The following is a 19924-nucleotide window of genomic DNA, read 5'->3' on the forward strand; positions in this document are numbered from 1 at the left end:
GAAGCCTGGCCCAAGGCCCCCGTTTATATGGAGCACTGTGGGATTTGATGATGATTGATGTAAAATGCATTTTTTGTTGTTGCTTCAGACTTGACTGGATCTGAATATGAGGTACAGTACTGCAGAAATTCAGTCACTTCATCTGGCCAATTCCAATAATATTTTGGGGTTTTTGTTTGATGGGAGTACAGTAATTGGCCACTTGCAAGTCTGTAGTGAGGCTGAAACTATTGACATGTACCAATTTTTGTAGTATGAACATAAATTGTGTTTAGAACAGAAAAATTGTTGGTGAAAATAGCTTTTACAGTATCAGGTGTTTGCCGACCATTGTTATGCTTTGATTTTGCAGTAAAAAAGAAAAATATTGCGCAATATCTCAAGCATTTTCAAAAGGTGGACGGTCTTCGATTGTGTACTCTCATTATTTACGACAGAATGGAAACAGAAAACTGTTGAGCATGTATTTGATGTAATGTCAAAGCAGGTTTTACATGATATTTTTCTGTTTTAAGTGTGATATATTTTAATACTATGAAATTGACCGGTGTAGATATTGTGAACTTCCTTGTAGGTCCAAACTATTTAGTGGTCAGTTGGTTAGAGTGTGGCTTGAGGGGTTCATGTGCCTTTGGAATTGATGCTTAGATGGAGTTAAGAGAGTGGTAGACATTGTGCTTTCCATGTACATTAAATATGGTGTTCTTTCAGGTGGCTGGTGGAAGCATAGTGCTGCCCTTTGATGTCAGTATAAGTGATGAGATCTGGTTATCAAAGCACCTGGTGCCTCTGAGTGCTGGTGCTGCTCTAACGCCAAACCTTATCAGTCAACTGCGAGCCATGAGAGGCGTCTTGCCAGCTACAGCTTCCAGGTAAGCTGTCCAAAGGCATACAATAATCTGTCCACTTGAACCCTCATCATTCCAGTGATGTATTTTTCATTTTACTTGAGCAGCCACCAGGAGAGTTGACTCTGTAGTTTTATTCTCTGTTCTAAGGAGTTCCTGTGTGCAGGATGTGTTAGGAGTGTAATATTGTATGGTAGTGAGACAGGGCAAGGAGGAGATATGTAGGCTTAAATGTACGGGGATGATAGTGATTAAATGGATGTGTAAAAATGACAGAAGGCAACAGAGTTCAGTAGATATCCTGGTCACAGGTGCAGTTTTGTACTGCACATAAGATTAATAGCCATATACTACATGTAAATATAATATAGGTGGGGGCACTCACCATCCACTCACTCAGTGTAGTGCTACTCTCGGGTGTCTGTCCTTTCCTCTCCTGCATCCTTCTTTCTTTCCATCCTCTTTTGTGTTTCTTTCCTTCATTTTTTCCTCGTCTTTCTTCCTACGGATGACTTTGCACTCCCTCTTCTGTCTTTTTTCCATCATTCTTTCCTCTTTCTTCTGCCTGTGGGTGAGTGTACACTGTACACCAGGAAACCATTTACTACCTCGGTGATAACCATATACAGTAACCAAAATTTGGCGCCTGGTGGTTTAGTGGGTATTTACGGTGCTCTAATCAGATTGAGCCAGTGAAGGTTATATCTGAGGAGTGGTTGGGGTTTATTGCTCACTTAATGCCACTCAAGGATGAGTGAGGCTGGTCACTCTCATCTTAAATGTCAGGACCAACTCTTAGTGTTTAATATAATATCTGGTATATCAGGCATTTTGTTGAGATATACAGGGTGTCCTGCAAGAGTTTTCAAAAACTTAAGGAGATTATTCTAAGGGTAAAATTGAGTAAAAAAATGCTGTCACCTGGCCCAGTTCTGAGCCATTACAGAGCTACAGTTACTGATGACCTGATGGTTGAAAGTGGTCTTCCTCATAATTAGCCCATAAGGCCATTGTAACTGTGGCTCTGTAATGGCTGAGAATGGGACCCATCTTGATACAGCATTTTTTACTCAGACCTCCTGAGTTCTGAAATGTGCCACAGAATATCCTGTATATGAAAATTTACTTAACCTCTCCTGTGTGGTGATTTCTTTTTTATTCTCTTCCTGCTGTCTTAAGGTTGTTTTATTCAGGCTAGGGAAGACTTTTTGACTTGGAGGAATGAAATCTAATATCCATCATAAGGCAAGGGATCCGAGAAAGAAACAAGCTTCAAAGAAAGTGTGCCAAGAAACCCATTACGTACGGTGCAGAGTATCGCAGACTGCGCAATGAAATCACAGCTAAAATCAGAGAGGCAAAGTCAGATTACTATAAGAATAAAATAAGTGAAAACATAGGTAACAGTAAAAAACCTGGTGTATAATAAACTCCATCCTTAATAAGCCTTCTTCACGACAAAGAAATAATTGCTTTTATTTAGTAAACAATAATGAGGTATATGAACCTAAGGAAGTAGCTGACCATTTTAATAATTACTTTGAGAATGAAAGACTGACTAAGAGGGTGTATGTAGGTGAGGTGGAGGGAGGGAGAGGGAGGGTAGACCGAGGATGAGGTGGAGGGATGGAGTTGAGAGGTATATGAGGGAGGGGGGGGTGAGTTGGGGGGAGGGGAGTCAAATGGTGGGTGACAGAGTGACCTGGAGGCGTTTTGTCTGCGGCCACCCTTTGCAGGATTAGGGCGTCGGGCTATAGATAGATAGATAGATAGATAGACTTTGTCAGTGTTGTTAAGAAACTTGCTGAGTCTGTTGGAGAGTCTGAGGTTAATTTCTATTCATATTTACACAATAGGCAAGACAGTGTATTCGTTTTGTCACCTACTACTGAACATGAAGTTAGACTATAAAAAATCTATGGAATGTTGGTCCCGGATATGACGATATCCCCATGTCCATCGTTAAGGAAATAATGGCCAATCTAGTTCCTGTACTTGTCTTCCTCTTTAATTTATCTTTTGAAACTGGAAAGTTTCCTGACATGTTGAAATTGGCCAAAGCCATTCCAGTTTTTAAATCTGGTGATCGTAAGCTGTTAAGCAATAATCGCCCTATCTCAGTCCTGCCAGCAATCAGTAAGATAATAGAGAAATTGGTTTATGGTAGGTTAATTCAGTTTTGCACCAACAACAATATTATCACTGATTCACAATTTGGATTTAGGGAAAAATTGTCTACCGAGAGTGCTTTGTTGTCATTCACCAAGGACATGCTGACTTCATTTGATGAAAATAAATTTACTATGGGTGTATTTCTAGATCTGGCTAAGGCATTTGATACTGTAAATCACTCTGTATTACTAAAGAAGCTTGACCACTATGGTATACGAGGCACTTCAAATCAATGGTTTGCTTCCTACTTAGCCAATCGCAAACAGTTTGTGCAATACAAACAGTGCCAGTCTATCTGTATGCCAGTAGAATCTGGAGTTCCCCAGGGGTCGGTCTTAGGACCACTCTTGTTTATTTTGTACATAAATGACATCGTGTACGCTACCTCACATATGAAGCCAGTACTATTTGCTGATGATAGTACCTTTTATGCCAGCCACCAAAATCTCAATGAACTAACAAATGTTGTAAATAGCAGCCTAACAGATATTAAAAAATAGATAACAAGCAACAAACTCACACTAAATGTAGGCAAATCTCATTACATTATATTTAGAAGGACACAAAGCATTGCAAATCAACCCAACATCTACATAGGTGCCCAGTCAATTGAAAGAGTGGACAGTATAAAATTCCTTGGTGTTATAATTGATGAACGTTTGTCATGGCATTTACATATCCAGTATCTCCATACAAAGATTAGCAAACAGTGTGGTATCATGTACCAAATTTGTGATTAACTAACAACACAGTCTTTTAAGCTCATTTATTACTTGCTGATTTTTCCTTTATTGTTTTATTGTAACAATGTATGGAGTGGTGCTCATAAGACACAATTCTATCTATCTATCTATCTATAGCCCGACGCCCTAATCCCACAAAGGGTGGCCGCAGACAAAACGCCTCCAAGTCACTCTGTCACCCACCATTTGATTACCCTCCCCCCAACTCACCCCCCCCTCCCTCATATACCTCTCAACTCCATCCCTCCACCTCATCCTTGGTCTACCCCTCCCTCTCCCTCCCTCCACCTCACCTACATACACCCTCTTAGTCAGTCTTTCATTCTCCATTCTCTCCATATGTCCAAACCACCTCAGTGTATTTCTCCTAATCTTCTCAACCACATCCACATCCACCCCACAACGTTCCTTCACTTCTTCATTCGTCAACCTGTCCCTCCACTTCACTCCACATGCTCCTCTCAAGTAACTCAATTAAACCGCTTATTTATAGCCCAAAAGAAATCGGTCCGTATAATGGAAAACTTATGCAAATATGACCACACTAATCCATCTTTCAAGTAATTGGGTATCCTAAAATTGCTTGATATAAAGTCCTACTGCACTGCTTTGTTTGTTTACAAGTCTTTGCACAACCTATCATTTAACAGTTACTTCGATTTGAATATGAATGATCGGTATAATCTCCGAAATAACTGTAATCTAAAAATACCAGTCATGGCTTCAACCCAGTCCCAGTCACATATCACTTATCAGGGACCCAAAGTTTGGAATGGTATCCCAATGGCCATTGAGGAACTAAGCGAGGCTGTATCTTTCAAATCTTCTTATAAATCTTACTTGCTATCAATGTACTACTTCTTCAAATTAGTTGACTTTCATTGTTATTATTATTATTGTTGTTGTTGTAGTTATTCTTATTATGACCATTATTACTGGTATTAATATAAAAGTTACTGCGTGACAGTATTGTGATACCAACTCTAACGTACGGAAGTGAAGCTTGGACGTTGTTGGAAGGACACAAGTCAAGAGTGAGAGCAGTGGAAATGAGTTATTTAAAAGGAGCCTGTGGAGTCACATGGAGAGACAGGCTGACGAATGAGGATATAAAGGAGCGTTGTGGTGTTGATGTGGATGTGATAGGAAGCGTTATGAGGAACACACTGAGGTGGTTTGGCCATGTGGAGAGGATGGAGGGTGAAAGACTGACGAAGAGAGTGTATGTGAGTGAGGTGGAGGGGGAAAGAGGGAGCGGGAGGCCGAGGATGAGATGGAGGGATGGGGTGGAGAGGTATATGAGAGAGGGGGGTGTGAGCTGGGAGCAGGGGAGTGAAATGGCAGGGGACAGGGCGACTTGGAGGCGATTTGTTTGTGGCCACCCCAAACGGGATTGAGGCGTCTGGCAATAGATAGATAGATAGATAGACCTCCGTTTTGTTGTAGTGCTATCTTGTATATACCCTTTATTCTATCTATCTATCTATATACCTAGGCTGCTTCCCCCAAGGAAAGGGAGGTAGCCGAGACAGGACGACACACTCCCCATTTACTCATCCATTCAAACACATTCATTCGCATCTTAGCCCCAAAGGAAGAACGGACAGATCCTCACCGCACCACACTGCACAAGGGTCAACTGCGCAATGGAATCAGTGACATCCGCAGCAGGGCCCGACAGCAGAACTGGTTTACCCCTGCCACATCATAACAGACCCATCCCCTTACCCGCACCTGACCTGACTAGCTGATCAGACCAAATGCGGGAGAATATCCCCTCAGAGCTGCGTCATCACTTATTCATTCACAATTTCTCTCCATTTATTTCTGTCACGCACAGCCACTCTTCCTTGCTCAACAGACATCCCTCTCGCATCCAGTGCTCTCTTCACACTGTCCATCCATCCTATTCGTGGTCTTCCTCTCAGCCTTACACCTCTCACATCAGATCTAGTTATCTATTTCACCAATCGCTCATTATCCATTCTCTCCATATGCCCAAACCATCGCAACACCCTCTGCTCAACTCTACCAGCCATCTCCCGAACAACTCCAGTTCTCCTTCGCACTTCATCATTTCGCACCCGATCCATACGCGTCACTCCACACATACTCCTCAGACACCTCATCTCCATTACATTCAAACTTTTCCTCTCTGCTACACCCATATTCCATGTTTCAGCCCCATATAACGCAGTCAGTACCACAACACCCTCATACAACCTTCTCTTTACATCCATTCCAAGCGAACGACATTTAAACACTTTTTTCATTCCTCCCAGCACCTTTCCTATTTCATTTATTCTAAACTTCACTTCTGCATCTATTCTTCCATCCACAGCAACATGTGACCCTAGATATTTAAAACAATCTACCTCCTCAAGCAACTCACCATTCAAAACTATATTCATCCCCCTACCATCTATCAACCTCGTACACTTCATCACTTTACTCTTATTCTCATTTACTTTCAATTTCCTCCTTTCACATACCCTTCCAAACTCCTCTGCTAACTGTCTCAATCTCTTCTCTGAATCAGTCACCAGTGCAGTATCATCTGCAAACAGCAGCTGCTTCAGATTCCACTCTCCACCATCAACATTCACCAGACTCAGACCTCCACCTAAAACTCTTGCATTCACCTCCCTTACAACACCATCCATGTAAATATTAAACAACCAAGGCGACATCACATCCCTGTCGCAGCCCCACTCTCATGGGAAACCAATCACTCACAGCATTTCCCACTCTTACACACGCTCTACTATTTACATAAAAACTTTTCACCCCTTTTAGTAACCTACCATCAAGTCCATACAATCTTAAAACAGTCCACAAAGCCTCCCTATCAATTCTATCATACGCTTTTTCTAAATACATAAATGCCCAAAACACATCCTTGCCTTTCGCTAAATACTTTTCACACACTTGTCTCACAGCAAACACCTGATCAACGCATCCCCTCCCTCTCCTAAAGCCACACTGCTCGTCACCAATCACTCCCTCTGTACCCTCTCTAACTCTCATAATTAACACTCTACCATACACCGTACCTACAACACTCAACAGACTTATACCCCTAAAGCTAGTACATTCATACTTATCACCCTTGCCTTTATACAACGGGACCACACAAGCACTTGCCCAGTCAATTGGCACTATACCTTTCTCAGAGCACACATCCCTAACCAGTCAACAATAGTCACTCCACCACCCTTCAGGCATCAGGCATTCCACAGCACACCCATCCATACCTGCAGCTTTCCCTATTTTCATCTCCTTTACTGCCTTCTCCACTTCCTCCTTCGTGATCAAAGAATCATTCAACTCTCCCAACACATTTATTCCTTGCACCCTTCCATCTGCCACAATCTCAGCCACCCTTTCCTCCTCTACATTTAACAGTCTTTCAAAATACTCTGCCCATCTCTTCCTTACTGCATCCATCTCAATTAACATCCTTCCATCCTCTGCTTTTACTCGTTCTTCCTTCCCAGACTCTCCCTTTCGCACCCTTTTCACCTTCCAAAACATTTTCTTATTCTGTTGAAAATTCTCTGTCAGCCGCCTACCCCACCTCTCATCTGCTGCCACTTTAGCATCACGCACAGCCCTTCTCGCTCTATTCCTCTTTTCCTTATACCTTTCATATGACATCTCATCCTTCCTCTGCAGCCACACTTCATATGCACGTCTCTTCTCAGCCACATCCATAATTACTTCCTCGCACCACCATTCACTTCCTTTTCTTACACCACCACCCACACGTCTCACACCACACACCTCTTCTGCATGCCCCACCACAGCACTCTTAAACAACTGCCATTCCTCCTCCACGCTGCCATTTTCCCGATCTTTCACTGCGTTCCACTCATCTTTCAATTTCTCCTGATACTCTATCTTTTTCTCTCTTTTATCCAGCTCACTCACTTTCAAAACCTCCCTGCCACACCTAACCCTCCTAGCTCTCACCCATCTCTTACCTACTCTTAACTTTCCCTCCACCAGGTAGTGGTCAGACATACCTCCACCCTCTCCTCTCAGAACTCTCACATCCAACAATCTTCCTATTACATTCCTAGACACAACCACATAGTCCATCAGTGCTCAATCAACAACCCTTCCACCCTCCTGTCTCACCCATGTATACTTATAAATATCTTTCTTCTCAAACAGCGTATTCCCAATCACCATCTCTCGCTCAACACACATCGCTATCATTCGTTCCCCATTTTCATTTCTTCCAGGCACACCATGCATACCAACTACACCTTCAACTGCTACATTTCCCACTCTAGCATTCAGATCACCCATCATTACCACATTCACATTCGCTCCAAAACTCTGCAGACACTGATCAACATCATTCCAGAAAGACTCCCTCTATTCTTCATCCCTTTCACTACCAGGCCCATATGCACTCACAAACACCCACAACTCACGTTCAAATTTCGCTTTCACCCACATCAGTCTCGATGACACCTCCTTCCATTCAATCACACACTGCTGTACTTCCGGACTCACTAACAAGGTCACACCTTCTCTTGCCCTTCCTCTATCAACACCTGACAATCTTCCATTCACACTTCCAAACATAGACTCACCCTTCCCTTTCATCTTCGTTTCACTCAAAGCTAACACATCCAACTTTCTTCTCACAAACATTCTCCCAATCTCCTCCCTTTTAGCCTCAATCGTACTACAGCCAAGCACATTCATAGACCCAATCTTCAGGGTACGGGGATAACTCCATCCCCCATCCCTTTCTCTGGCCTGTCTCTTTTTAGGAACTAAAAAACAGAGGAGGGGGTCCCTAGTCCCCTCACCCTGCCCCTTTTAGTCGCCTTTTACGTCACGCAGGGAATACGATGGCAGTATTCTTCCTAACACAACCTGGCCGCAGAGTAGTAGTACCACCCCATAGTGCGGCCAGATTGTGTCCCCCCCGCCACAAGGGGGGGCACTGATACACACAGCCACTGATACACGCAGGCACAAATACACACAGGCACTGATACACACAGCCACTGATACACGCAGGCACAAATACACACAGGCACAAATACACACAGCCACTGATACACGCAGGCACTGATACACACAGGTACTGATACACACAGCCACTGATACACGCAGGCACAAATACACACAGGCACAAATACACACAGCCACTGATACACGCAGGCACTGATACACACAGGCACTGATACACGCAGGCAATGATACACGCATGCACTGATACACACAGGCACTGATACACTCAGGCACAAATCACACAGGCACTGATACACACAGGCACTGATACACACAGGCACTGATACACACAGGCACTGATACACACAGGCACTGATACACACAGGCACTGATACACACAGGCACTGATACACACAGGCACTGATACACACAGGCACTGATACACACAGGCACTGATACACACAGGCACTGATACACACAGGCACTGATACACACAGGCACTGATACACACAGGCACTGATACATACAGGCACTGATACACACAGGCACTGATACCCACAGGGAATGATACACACAGGCACTGATACATACAGGCACTGATACACACAGGCACTGATACCCACAGAGAATGATACACACAGGCACTGATACACACAGGCACTGATACACGCAGGCACAAATACACACAGGCACTGATACACACAGGCACTGATAGACGCAGGCATTGATACACACAGGCACTGATAGACGCAGGCATTGATACACACTGGTACTGATACACGCAGGCACTGATACAAACAGGCACTGAAACAGGCACTAATAGGCACTGATACAAAGAGGCCCTGCTACAGACAGGCACTGAAACACACAGGCACTGATACACACAGGCACTGATACACACAGGCACTGATACACACAGGCACTGATACACACAGGCACTGATACACACAGGCACTGATACACACTGGCACTGATACACACAGCCACTGATACACACAGGCACTGATACACACAGGCACTGATACACACTGGCACTGATACACACTGGCACTGATACACACTGGCACTGATACACACAGCCACTGATACACACAGGCACTGATACACACTGGCACTGATACACACTGGCACTGATACACACAGGCACTGATACACACTGGCACTGATACACACAGCCACTGATACACACAGGCACTGATACACACAGGCACTGATACACACAGGCACTGATACACACAGGCACTGATACACACAGGCACTGATACACACAGCCACTGATACACACTGGCACTGATACACACAGGCACTGATACACACAGGCACTGATACACACAGCCACTTATACACACAGCCACTTATACACACTGGCACTGATACACACAGCCACTGATACACACTGGCACTGATACACACAGGCACTGATACACACAGGCACTGATACACACAGCCACTGATACACACAGGCACTGATACACACTGGCACTGATACACACAGCCACTGATACACACAGCCACTGATACACACAGCCACTGATACACACAGGCACTGATACACACAGCCACTGATACACACTGGCACTGATACACACTGGCACTGATACACACTGGCACTGATACACACAGCCACTGATACACACAGCCACTGATACACACTGGCACTGATACACACTGGCACTGATACACACTGGCACTGATACACACAGGCACTGATACACACTGGCACTGATACACACTGGCACTGATACACACTGGCACTGATACACACTGGCACTGATACACACTGGCACTGATACACACAGGCACTGATACACACAGGCACTGATACACACTGGCACTGATACACACTGGCACTGATACACACAGGCACTGATACACACTGGCACTGATACACACTGGCACTGATACACACTGGCACTGGTACACACAGCCACTGATACAAGCACACACCGGAGCACACATTACTGCACTTACACACATGCATATCCACGTTAGACACACACACACACACACACACACACACACACACACACACACACAATACTCTCTAATGGATCTTGGTGTGGAAATGTGTTTATGTAACTGGTGGTGTGGGAGGTTGCCGTGGTAACACACAGGACATCGCACCAGTCAAGCAAAGATTTTCTTAACAATATATTTTTGCATAAGGCTGGTTAATATCCTTTTGTTCACACACACACACACACACACACACACACACACACACACACTCATTTACTAACATCCATACCCAAACCTCCATTCACACAGGCTCTGTGATCTTGTCCATCCCTCCACACCCTGTATCCCTCCCCGACACAAACACAGGCTCACCTACGTACACACAGACAACTCAACACACACACACACACACACACACACACACACAAAGGTATACGAGTACACAGAACAGGCGAAACTTGGAATGTGACATCCGTAGACTTTTTTTCAGGCAGCAAAATTTATTAGCGAATATATAGCCGATCGAAAGTTAGGTTAGGTCACTTTGGGCAGGGTTTGGTCTGATTAGGTAATTTTTGGTTGGGTTGGCTTCAGTTCGACTAGATATAGACGGATTAGGTTAGATTGCTTTAGAATACGTCGGTTTTGATAGGTTATGGGTTGGGTTTTATTTGGTTGGGTTAGGCTGGGTTAGGTTCGGTTGGATTAGGTCATTTTAGGCTTGACTGGTTGGGTTAGGTCGGGTATGGTATGGTTAAGTGAGACTGGGTAGGATTAGGTAGGGTTAGATGTGGTTAGGCTGCTTCAAAATAGGTTATGTTAAGTATGGGGAGGTTACGTGAGATTGTGAGGTTAAATACAATTAGACTGGGTTAGGTGAGGTTAAGCTAGATTAGGTTGGGTTGATTTAAGTTGGATTAGGTCATTCGAGGTTAGGCAGGGTTTAATTCATATGAGTCTGGGGAAATAGCAGTCAGATAGATTATTTTCTGGTTAGGAGGGCCGATAGGAGGTTAGTGAGGGATGTTAAAGTTATAGGAAGTGAGGAGTGTGTGCAGCAGCACAAACTATTGATTTGTGATATGGTGCTTAAAGAACAAGTGATGAAAAAGAGAACTTATGTACCTAGGAGGAAAATATGGAAGCTGAAAAACCAAGTAGTAAGGGATGTCTTGTATAGTGAGTTGAGGAGAGTGGTGGTTGAACAGGGAGCTGTAGACAGAGGCGTTAATGAACAGTACAGAGCCCTCAAGAACAATTTAATGAGAGTTACTGATGTAACATGCGGCTGGACAAGAGGACCACCAAGACATAAAGTAACTTGGTGGTGGGATGAGGGTGTAGAAGCTGCAATTAAGGAGAAAAGAAGGCTTTTCCTGGAATGGAAGAAGGGTGGTAGCAAAGAGGAATATTTGGCTGCCAAGCGTAAGGCTAGGAGAGAGGTATACAGGGCAAAGTCTGAGTCACAGAGACAATTACTTGATAACCTAAATCATGGGGAAAGGAAAAATATATTTAGGGTGGCAGGTCAGGTGAAGAGGGATAATCGGGATATCATAGGTGAGCAGTGTGTGAAGAATGATGAAGGAAAGGTAGTGGTGAACAGTGAGGTTATTAAAGATGCATGGAGAGAGCATTATAACCGGTTGTTGAATGAGGAGTTTGACTGGGACAGGGAAGGTTTGGAGCCAGCAGATCCAGTGTCTGGCCCTTGGCCTTTGATTGATACTGCTACTGTGAGTGAGGCAATAGGCAGGATGAGGGTGGGGAAGGCAGCAGGTGTGTCTGGGTTGACTGCCGAAATGTTGAAGGCTTCAGGTGATATAGGGGTGAATTTAGTCACTGACCTGATAAATAGGATTATTTATGAGTGTGTTGTCCGAGATGATTGGCTGAAGAGTGTAATTGTAAATGTGTATAAAGGGAAGGGTGTTGCCCTGGAAAGAGGAAATTATAGAGGTATAAAGCTTTTAGATCAGATAATGAAGGTAATGGAGAGAGTTTTAGAAGGTATGATTAGAGAAAGAGTGAATATTGATGAGATGCAGTTTGGGTTTATGCCAGGTAGGGGGACCACTGATGCCATATTCATTGTTTGACAGCTTCAGGAAAAATATATTGGTAGGAGAAGGGATCTTTATTTTGTTTTTGTTGATTTGGAAAAGGCCTTTGACAGAGTCCCTAGAGAGGTGGTGAAGTGGGCAATGAGAAAGCTTGGCTTGGAGGAGTGGCTGGTTAGGCTGGTTATGGCCATGTATGTGGGTGCTCACACCCAGGTGAGAGTGAATGGAGATTTGAGTGATGAGTTTTCCGTGAATGTTGGTGTGCATCAGGGGTCAGTCTTGAGTCCCATGTTGTTTATCATGGTACTTGAAGCCCTTTCACGTGACTTTAGAAACGGACTCCTGTGGGAGTTGTTGTATGCTGATGATTTGGTGTTGATTGCAGAGAATGAAAGGGAGGGGGAGGAAAGGTTTAGGAAGTGGAGAGATGGTATGGGGCAAAAGGGTTTAAGGGTAAATGCAGATAAAACAAAAGTGATGATATCTAGGGTTGGTGGTGATACTGTCAAAGACGAGGGAGAGTGGCCATGTGCAGTTTGCCACAAGGGCGTGGGAAGTAATTCCATCTTGTGCGGTGTGTGTGATAAATGGGTGCATAAGAGATGTAGCGGTATCAGAGGTAGACTACGAGATAATGCTGATTTTATGTGTACGGCGTGCCGGGGTGAGCAGGTGGAGATCGTCAGATGTGAAAGGATTGAACTTGCTGGTGAATCTCTTGAGTCTGTGGAAGAGTGTTGTTATTTGGGAGACATGTTGTGTGCTGGAGGTGGGGCTGGAGGTAGCTCTGTGGCTAGGGTGAGAAGTTGTTGGAAGAAGTTCAGGGAGCTCTTGCCTCTCCTGACATTGAGAGGGCTCTCCCTACGTGCTAAGGGGTCTTTGTATGCAGCATGTGTTAGGAGTGTAATGCTGTATGGCAATGAGACCTGGGCAGTGAAGGAGGAAGACATTCGCCGGCTCAGACGTACAGAAATGACAATGATTAGGTGGATATGCAGTGCGTCCCTGCGTCCAAGGCCTGGAGGGGCTGGGTTTACAGTGGAAGAGTTGAGAGGTAGGATGGGACTGGAGTGTATTGGTGTTGTGATGAGGAGAGGTAGATTGAGGTGGTTTGGACATGTGGAGAGGATGGGGGATGATAATTGGGTGAGGGAGGTGAGAAGTGTTAATATTGGGGGTGGGGTTGTGAGGGGTAGACCGAGAAAGACATGGGACGAGGTCATTAAGTGTGACCTTAGGGTTAGGGGACTGAACAGGGAGGCTGCAATGGATCGTGCAGCGTGGAGAGCCGCCATTAGGTGACCAAGGCCGACACATGCAAGCATGTTGGAGCCTTTAAAAACGAAACGAAACTTAAATGATGAAACCAGCAGTAACATAAACATCTGGTGTTCATATTCTTGGAAGCCAGGATATGTTGGATTTACTTAAATGATGCAACCAGTAGAATAGTGCTTCAGTCATGAGGGCTCTACCTGTCCTTTATAAACACAGTATATGATAGGAGAGTGTCATCATAGTGAGAATGGTTAATGCCCACAACATAATTACTTCTTTTCTAATACATGATGATTATTTCAGGTTCTACATTCACAATCTGTTGGTGCTACAGCAATGCATTCATGGATTGTTGCTACACATGATGGTGTGGTAGTAACAGCACACTGTGACTGCAGAGCTGGTCAAGGTGAAGATTATTTTTGTTTGGATATTATTCATATCAAAACACAAACAATATTATTATGTGGTTTCTATAGTTATTAGACAGTAGTTCAGTATTTGTTTTTATATTCATGATTCTTATCTTACAGTAGTTGGCATTTCTGAACACAAGATCCAATTCTCCATAACAGTTACACATCCTTCCCCTCAACTATCACCTTTTTGGGTGCACCACCACCTGTCCCACCCCTCCATTCATTCAACAATATTTACAAATGCTTCTGTCCCCCACCACAACAACTTTAGTTTCCTGGCAATAACCCGAACTCATGAATCGACAGTACCCATTCTACCCCATTTCAGCCAAATACTCATCCTACTGCACTCTTCCACCTTTTCTAATCTGTTTTACCTTTATTACTACCCATTCTACCTATTCTCCCACCACTACAAGCAGCCAACACCCTGCCACAGGTCTAAAAAATAAAAAATGCTTTTTCAAGCTCACCATTCCCACAACACACACACAATCGTAACCCCAACATAACCTTCTCTTCATCTACCATTCTTTTCCTTTCCTGGTACACTTTTTTCTGCACTACACTCCTATTCATTAATCCTACAGCACTTTCAACCCACCATAAATCCAGATTTTGAAAAACCCGAACCCAAAATCACCACACCTAACACCAAGCCAGCCACCTCACTTTTCCAATTACCTTATCCACCCATTCATTTCTCCCTTTTATTCCCATTCATCACCTTTTAGCACATTTCCCTACCTCTACATGCACCCATGTCATCAGCTCACAGTCAGCCAAAAGTGCATTTCTAACGTACCACCCCCACACTCCATTTCAATTCTCACTTCCCCCACAAGTTTTTTCTCCCAAACTCCCACCTCATTGATTACACATTATACCACACCACCTCCCCCCCATCCACCCACATTAATTCACAGATGCCTCCTCTTCACTCCATTACAACTTTAGTCTTTTGACAAACCTGAAACAGCAGTCTGATGGCACTTGTCCTCCCTCATTACTCCCAAAAATTAACTTTACACCACCTTTTCTTACTTCCCCACCTTCACACCCACACTACTACTTATTAACACATTACCCTGCTCTATACTGTTTTTTTTTTCTTTTTCTTTTTTTTTTACTCAATTATCACCAACCCCAGAAGCTCTCTCCCCTTAACTCCCACTTTTTTTACTACAGCATTGAGTGAGTGGATGGTGAGCGCCCTCACCTACCACTAGCATTTCTGACATAATTCTTGAATGTATTTCAGGTGGAACTTGCTCTCATGTAGCAGCCATTCTTTTCTGTATTGAAGCTGCAGTACGCATCAGAGGCAAGAAAACTGTGACACAAGAGAAGGCATATTGGTTACTTCCTCGGGCACTGGGGAAACTAAAGTATGAAGAAGTATCCAGCACAGACTTTACCTCTTTAGCCCGAAAGAAAAGAATATTGGATGATTCTTTGGCCAGCACATCAAAAGAGGTCAGTGGTAAGAGGCAAAGGAGCTACAGTGAAATGGAGCCAAGTGAGGAGGAAATATACCATCTTATGAAATCATTTAGTGATAGTGGTGCCCGAAGTGTTATGCTGTCTGTAAAATTGCCCTTTAACAGATCTTTCATTCCAACTGCAGTTAGACTAGCAAATGATCTGCCTGCACCACTAACCAAGCTTAAAAATGACAAAGATATAAGCAGTGACACTGAGGAACTTATTAAATCAGTTCTGCAAGTGAAGGTTGTAATAACTGAGGAACAGGTATCACTGGTGGAGTCTGCAACTCGTCAACAGTCTAACTCAAGGTTGTGGTTTGAATACAGGGCAGGAAGAATCACCTCTTCAAATATGAAAAAGGTATGTTCAGCTCAATTAGACAAACCTTCTATATCTCTGATTCAAGAAATATGTTATTCTAACAAGAATAAGTTGAGAGTACCAGCAACCAAATGGGGTTTAGATCATGAGAACATTACCAGACAAAACTACATACATCATCAGAGCACAAGTCACCATAACCTTACTGTAAATACTTGTGGTTTGTTTATAAGGCCTAGTCATCCTCACATTGGAGCTTCACCAGATGGTATTGTTAACTGCACCTGTTGTGGCAAAGGATGCATTGAAATCAAATGTCCCTATAACCTTGCAGAGGGAAATCTTTTGGAACATCCATGTCTAAAAAATGACCCAAATCTTGGATGTCATCTGAGCGAGAGTCACCCTTATTACTATCAAGTTCAGTCACATCTTTTTGTGACCATGACTTCCTATTGTGATTTTATTTTGTGGAATCCAAAGAAATATATATACAAAGAATAAAACCAAACACAGAATTCCAGAATGTTATGGTGAGTAACGCCTCAAAATTTTTCAGTAACATTGTACTTTTAGAGCTTTTAGGATGCTACTTTTCAAAGATGAAATGCTCAAAGAATAATGAGAATAAAAAATGCCATGAAAATATACCAACAACTTCTTGTTCTAACTTGTAAAATCAAAAATTCTCACACAACACTCACAAATTGCTGTTCAACCTATGATTCCACTGTAACTGTGATCAGCCTCTGTACGAATTTTGGAAAGGAAAAAAACTCATATAAAGCAGTACATGAAAGAAAAGCATAAATGGAGAGAAGAGGTTATGTTTACATAGATATTCACAGCTCACATACTTACCAATAAAAACATTTTTATTAGCCAGTTTTCAACTGTATATTACTATCTTTACAGTTCCTGATGTATTAATGCATACCAAAAAGAATATGTTGGTACAAAAAGATTTTATTTCATTTGATACATTTATTGTCAAGTAATTATTAAATACACATGCATATATTATCTGACAGTGCTTACCAGACAGTACTTCATCATAACCCATACAGGACCAAGGATGTCTGCTGTTTTACTTGAGTAGCCCTAGACAACTATGTTCTCTCAGGTAATATCAAAGTACCTGAAGTTCTTTGGTGGACATTTGTGCTGGGAGGGGGTTGGCCGTTGCCAATAACTTCTTTAGACACAAAATGATCCACAGGTATACATGGCAAGTGATGAGGAGAATGAGTGAGGTATTGGAAGAATGGAAGGCAGTGACTGATTGTGTGTGTGGATGGGCGAATGAGAAGACAAGTGATGGATGCAAGAATGTGGAGAGGGTGGGGGAGTGGATTATCTGACCATTACATAGTAATGACCAGATTAACAGTACAAAAGAAGTGGATGAGAGGGAGAAGGAGTAGACAGGAGGAGACAGCTCCTGTGTATAGAGTATATTTTTGTTGGCTTCCATAGCCACAGACCACTGAACTAGGCTGTGGAAGAGGTATAGGGATGGGTGGGTTTAAGTAATTATGAATGGAACAATTTTAAAATATAAGACAAATGTCTCTACTCATCTGGGTGGACAGCTGGTCAATCAAAGGTTATGACTGAAGGACAAAAATTGCAAAGAGCACAACATACAACAGCTATCTTATCAGATGTTGTCATTTTTTGGCTGTCTGAGTTATAATGTACAGGTATGGGTCCTCCCAGGATTTTATACTTTTGACGTACATGACCAATCACCCTCTCAACATGTATCCGTACATTAGCAATATTCCTGGTTGCTACCACTTCACTCATACTCGGTTGCCTCCTTCCTTTCATGTATGCTGGAATAACAAGTGATCCATGCACAAGACCTACACTCTCAGCTATATCAAACCCTCTGTCAGCCATTACCAAATCACCTGGCAAGATGTGATCCAGGATACCACAGTTTTCAGCAATGTATTTGTCACTTGTTCTACCACCCTGAGCCTTGGATATAAATGACATAGAACCTTGAGGAGAGATTCCAATTAAATATTTCATAGTATTATGGTGCTTATAAGATGACCAAGTTTTAGCCTGTGCCAGTAAGTTTGTTGGCCGATCCAAAAACACTTCAAAACAGTCCATAATAACCGCTACATTCTCCCCATAATGTTCCCTGAAACACATTGGCATTGTTAGCTGCAACTCCTCTCGGGTTGGCCATCTGACATTCCATTTTGTCCTGACATACAGAATGTCCAGTAACTTGAGGAATATTTTTGAGGAAGTGCTAGTGGAAATATCAAATCTGATGGCCAAGTCTTGGAGTGGAAAATTATGACGCAGTTTCATGAGTGTGAGCATCATCTGCTGAAAAGGTGTTAAGGCACTCTTACCAGTTACAGTAATGTAATGTTTTATAAAATGAAACAATTTCTGTAAATCAGAGTAACTATTCAACCCAGTATAAAATTTAACTCTCTCATCATGTCCTTGAAAAAAGTCTTTCGTCATTTCATTTCTGCTCAGCTTTTCCTGTAATTTCACTTTGTCCATAATTAACCTGTTAAGCTGATCCTGTAATAATTCTACATGGTTAGATGTAACTTCAGTTTGTGATCCACTTTCAGCCATGCTGTTAGCTGACTGTTGCTGGAGTTCTTGGCCAACAGCAGAAATATCCAAAACACAAGTGCAGCCTGGAGCAGGAGCACCAGTATCATGGCCAGGTGTATAATCTGTCACCCACCATTTGACTACCCTCCCCCCAACTCACCCTCCCCTCCCTCATATATCTCTCAACTCCATCCCTCCACCTCATCCTCGGTCTACCCCTCCCTCTCCCTCCCTCCACCTCACCTACATACACCCTCTTAGTCATTCTCCATTCTCTTCACATGTCCAAACCACCTCAGTGTTTTTCTCCTAATCTTTTCAACCACATCCACATCTACCCCACAACGTTCCTTCACTTCTTAATTCGTCAACCTGTCCCTCCATGTCACTCCACATGCTCCTCTCAAGTAACTCATTTCCACTGCTCTCACTCTTGACTTGTTCCCCTCTTGCAAGGTCCATGCCTCGCTTCCATACGTCAGGGTAGGGATCACAATACCATCATGCAGTGACTTCTTAACTTCCATACTCACCTCCCTATTTCTCATCACTGCTTTCAACAGCAGCAGCAGCAGCAGCCTGGCAAAACATTAATTTTCCAAGTCAGGATGGCTGGTGTAGTTGTACAAGGCCACTGTCACTCAGTATTACTGTCAAATTTGGTGATCCTGATGGTGTTGTGTGTCATTTGTTCACTTGTGGCAGATGTTGAGATTCTTTTCTATTACCTCTTCAGAACTCCAAGTTTATTAATAATCTCACACCAGTTTGCAAACGAAATGCCATTGTATTGTTCATTATATCATTTATAAAGGCTTAAACATGCTTGCATGTGTTGGCTTTGGTCACCTAATGATGGCTATCCATGCTGCTTGATCTCTGCACCTGATGGTGGCTCTCCACGCTGCTCAGTCTCTGGCAGCCTCCCTGTTCAGTCTCTTATCCCTGAGGTTACACTCTATGATCTCATCCCAGGTCTTTTTCAGTCTGCCTCTCGCCAACCCCTGACATTCACACTTCTCACCCTCCACACCCTGTTGTCATCCTCCATCCTCTCACAT

At 43.2% G+C, this 19924-nt stretch overlaps 1 protein-coding gene across 1 annotated transcript in view; it reads left to right on the top strand.

The window, feature by feature from the left end:
• LOC145390075 (protein misato homolog 1-like) overlaps positions 1-19924 on the top strand; it is a gene marked incomplete at its 3' end in the record, with an annotated part of 55308 nt that overhangs the window by 21219 nt on the left and 14165 nt on the right. The window contains exons 8-12 of the mRNA XM_080265147.1: positions 712-872; positions 1675-1741; positions 14341-14446; positions 15718-15939; positions 16084-16208. Coding sequence (XP_080121273.1) covers positions 712-872; positions 1675-1741; positions 14341-14446; positions 15718-15939; positions 16084-16208 — 681 coding nt within the window. The remainder of the gene's footprint in view (positions 1-711; positions 873-1674; positions 1742-14340; positions 14447-15717; positions 15940-16083; positions 16209-19924) is intronic.

This window comes from Coenobita brevimanus, unplaced genomic scaffold (assembly GCF_032717465.1).
Source record: "Coenobita brevimanus isolate Jiangsu-jjx unplaced genomic scaffold, ASM3271746v2 jjx.HiC_scaffold_2800, whole genome shotgun sequence".
In the NCBI taxonomy this organism is placed as follows: domain Eukaryota; kingdom Metazoa; phylum Arthropoda; class Malacostraca; order Decapoda; family Coenobitidae; genus Coenobita; species Coenobita brevimanus.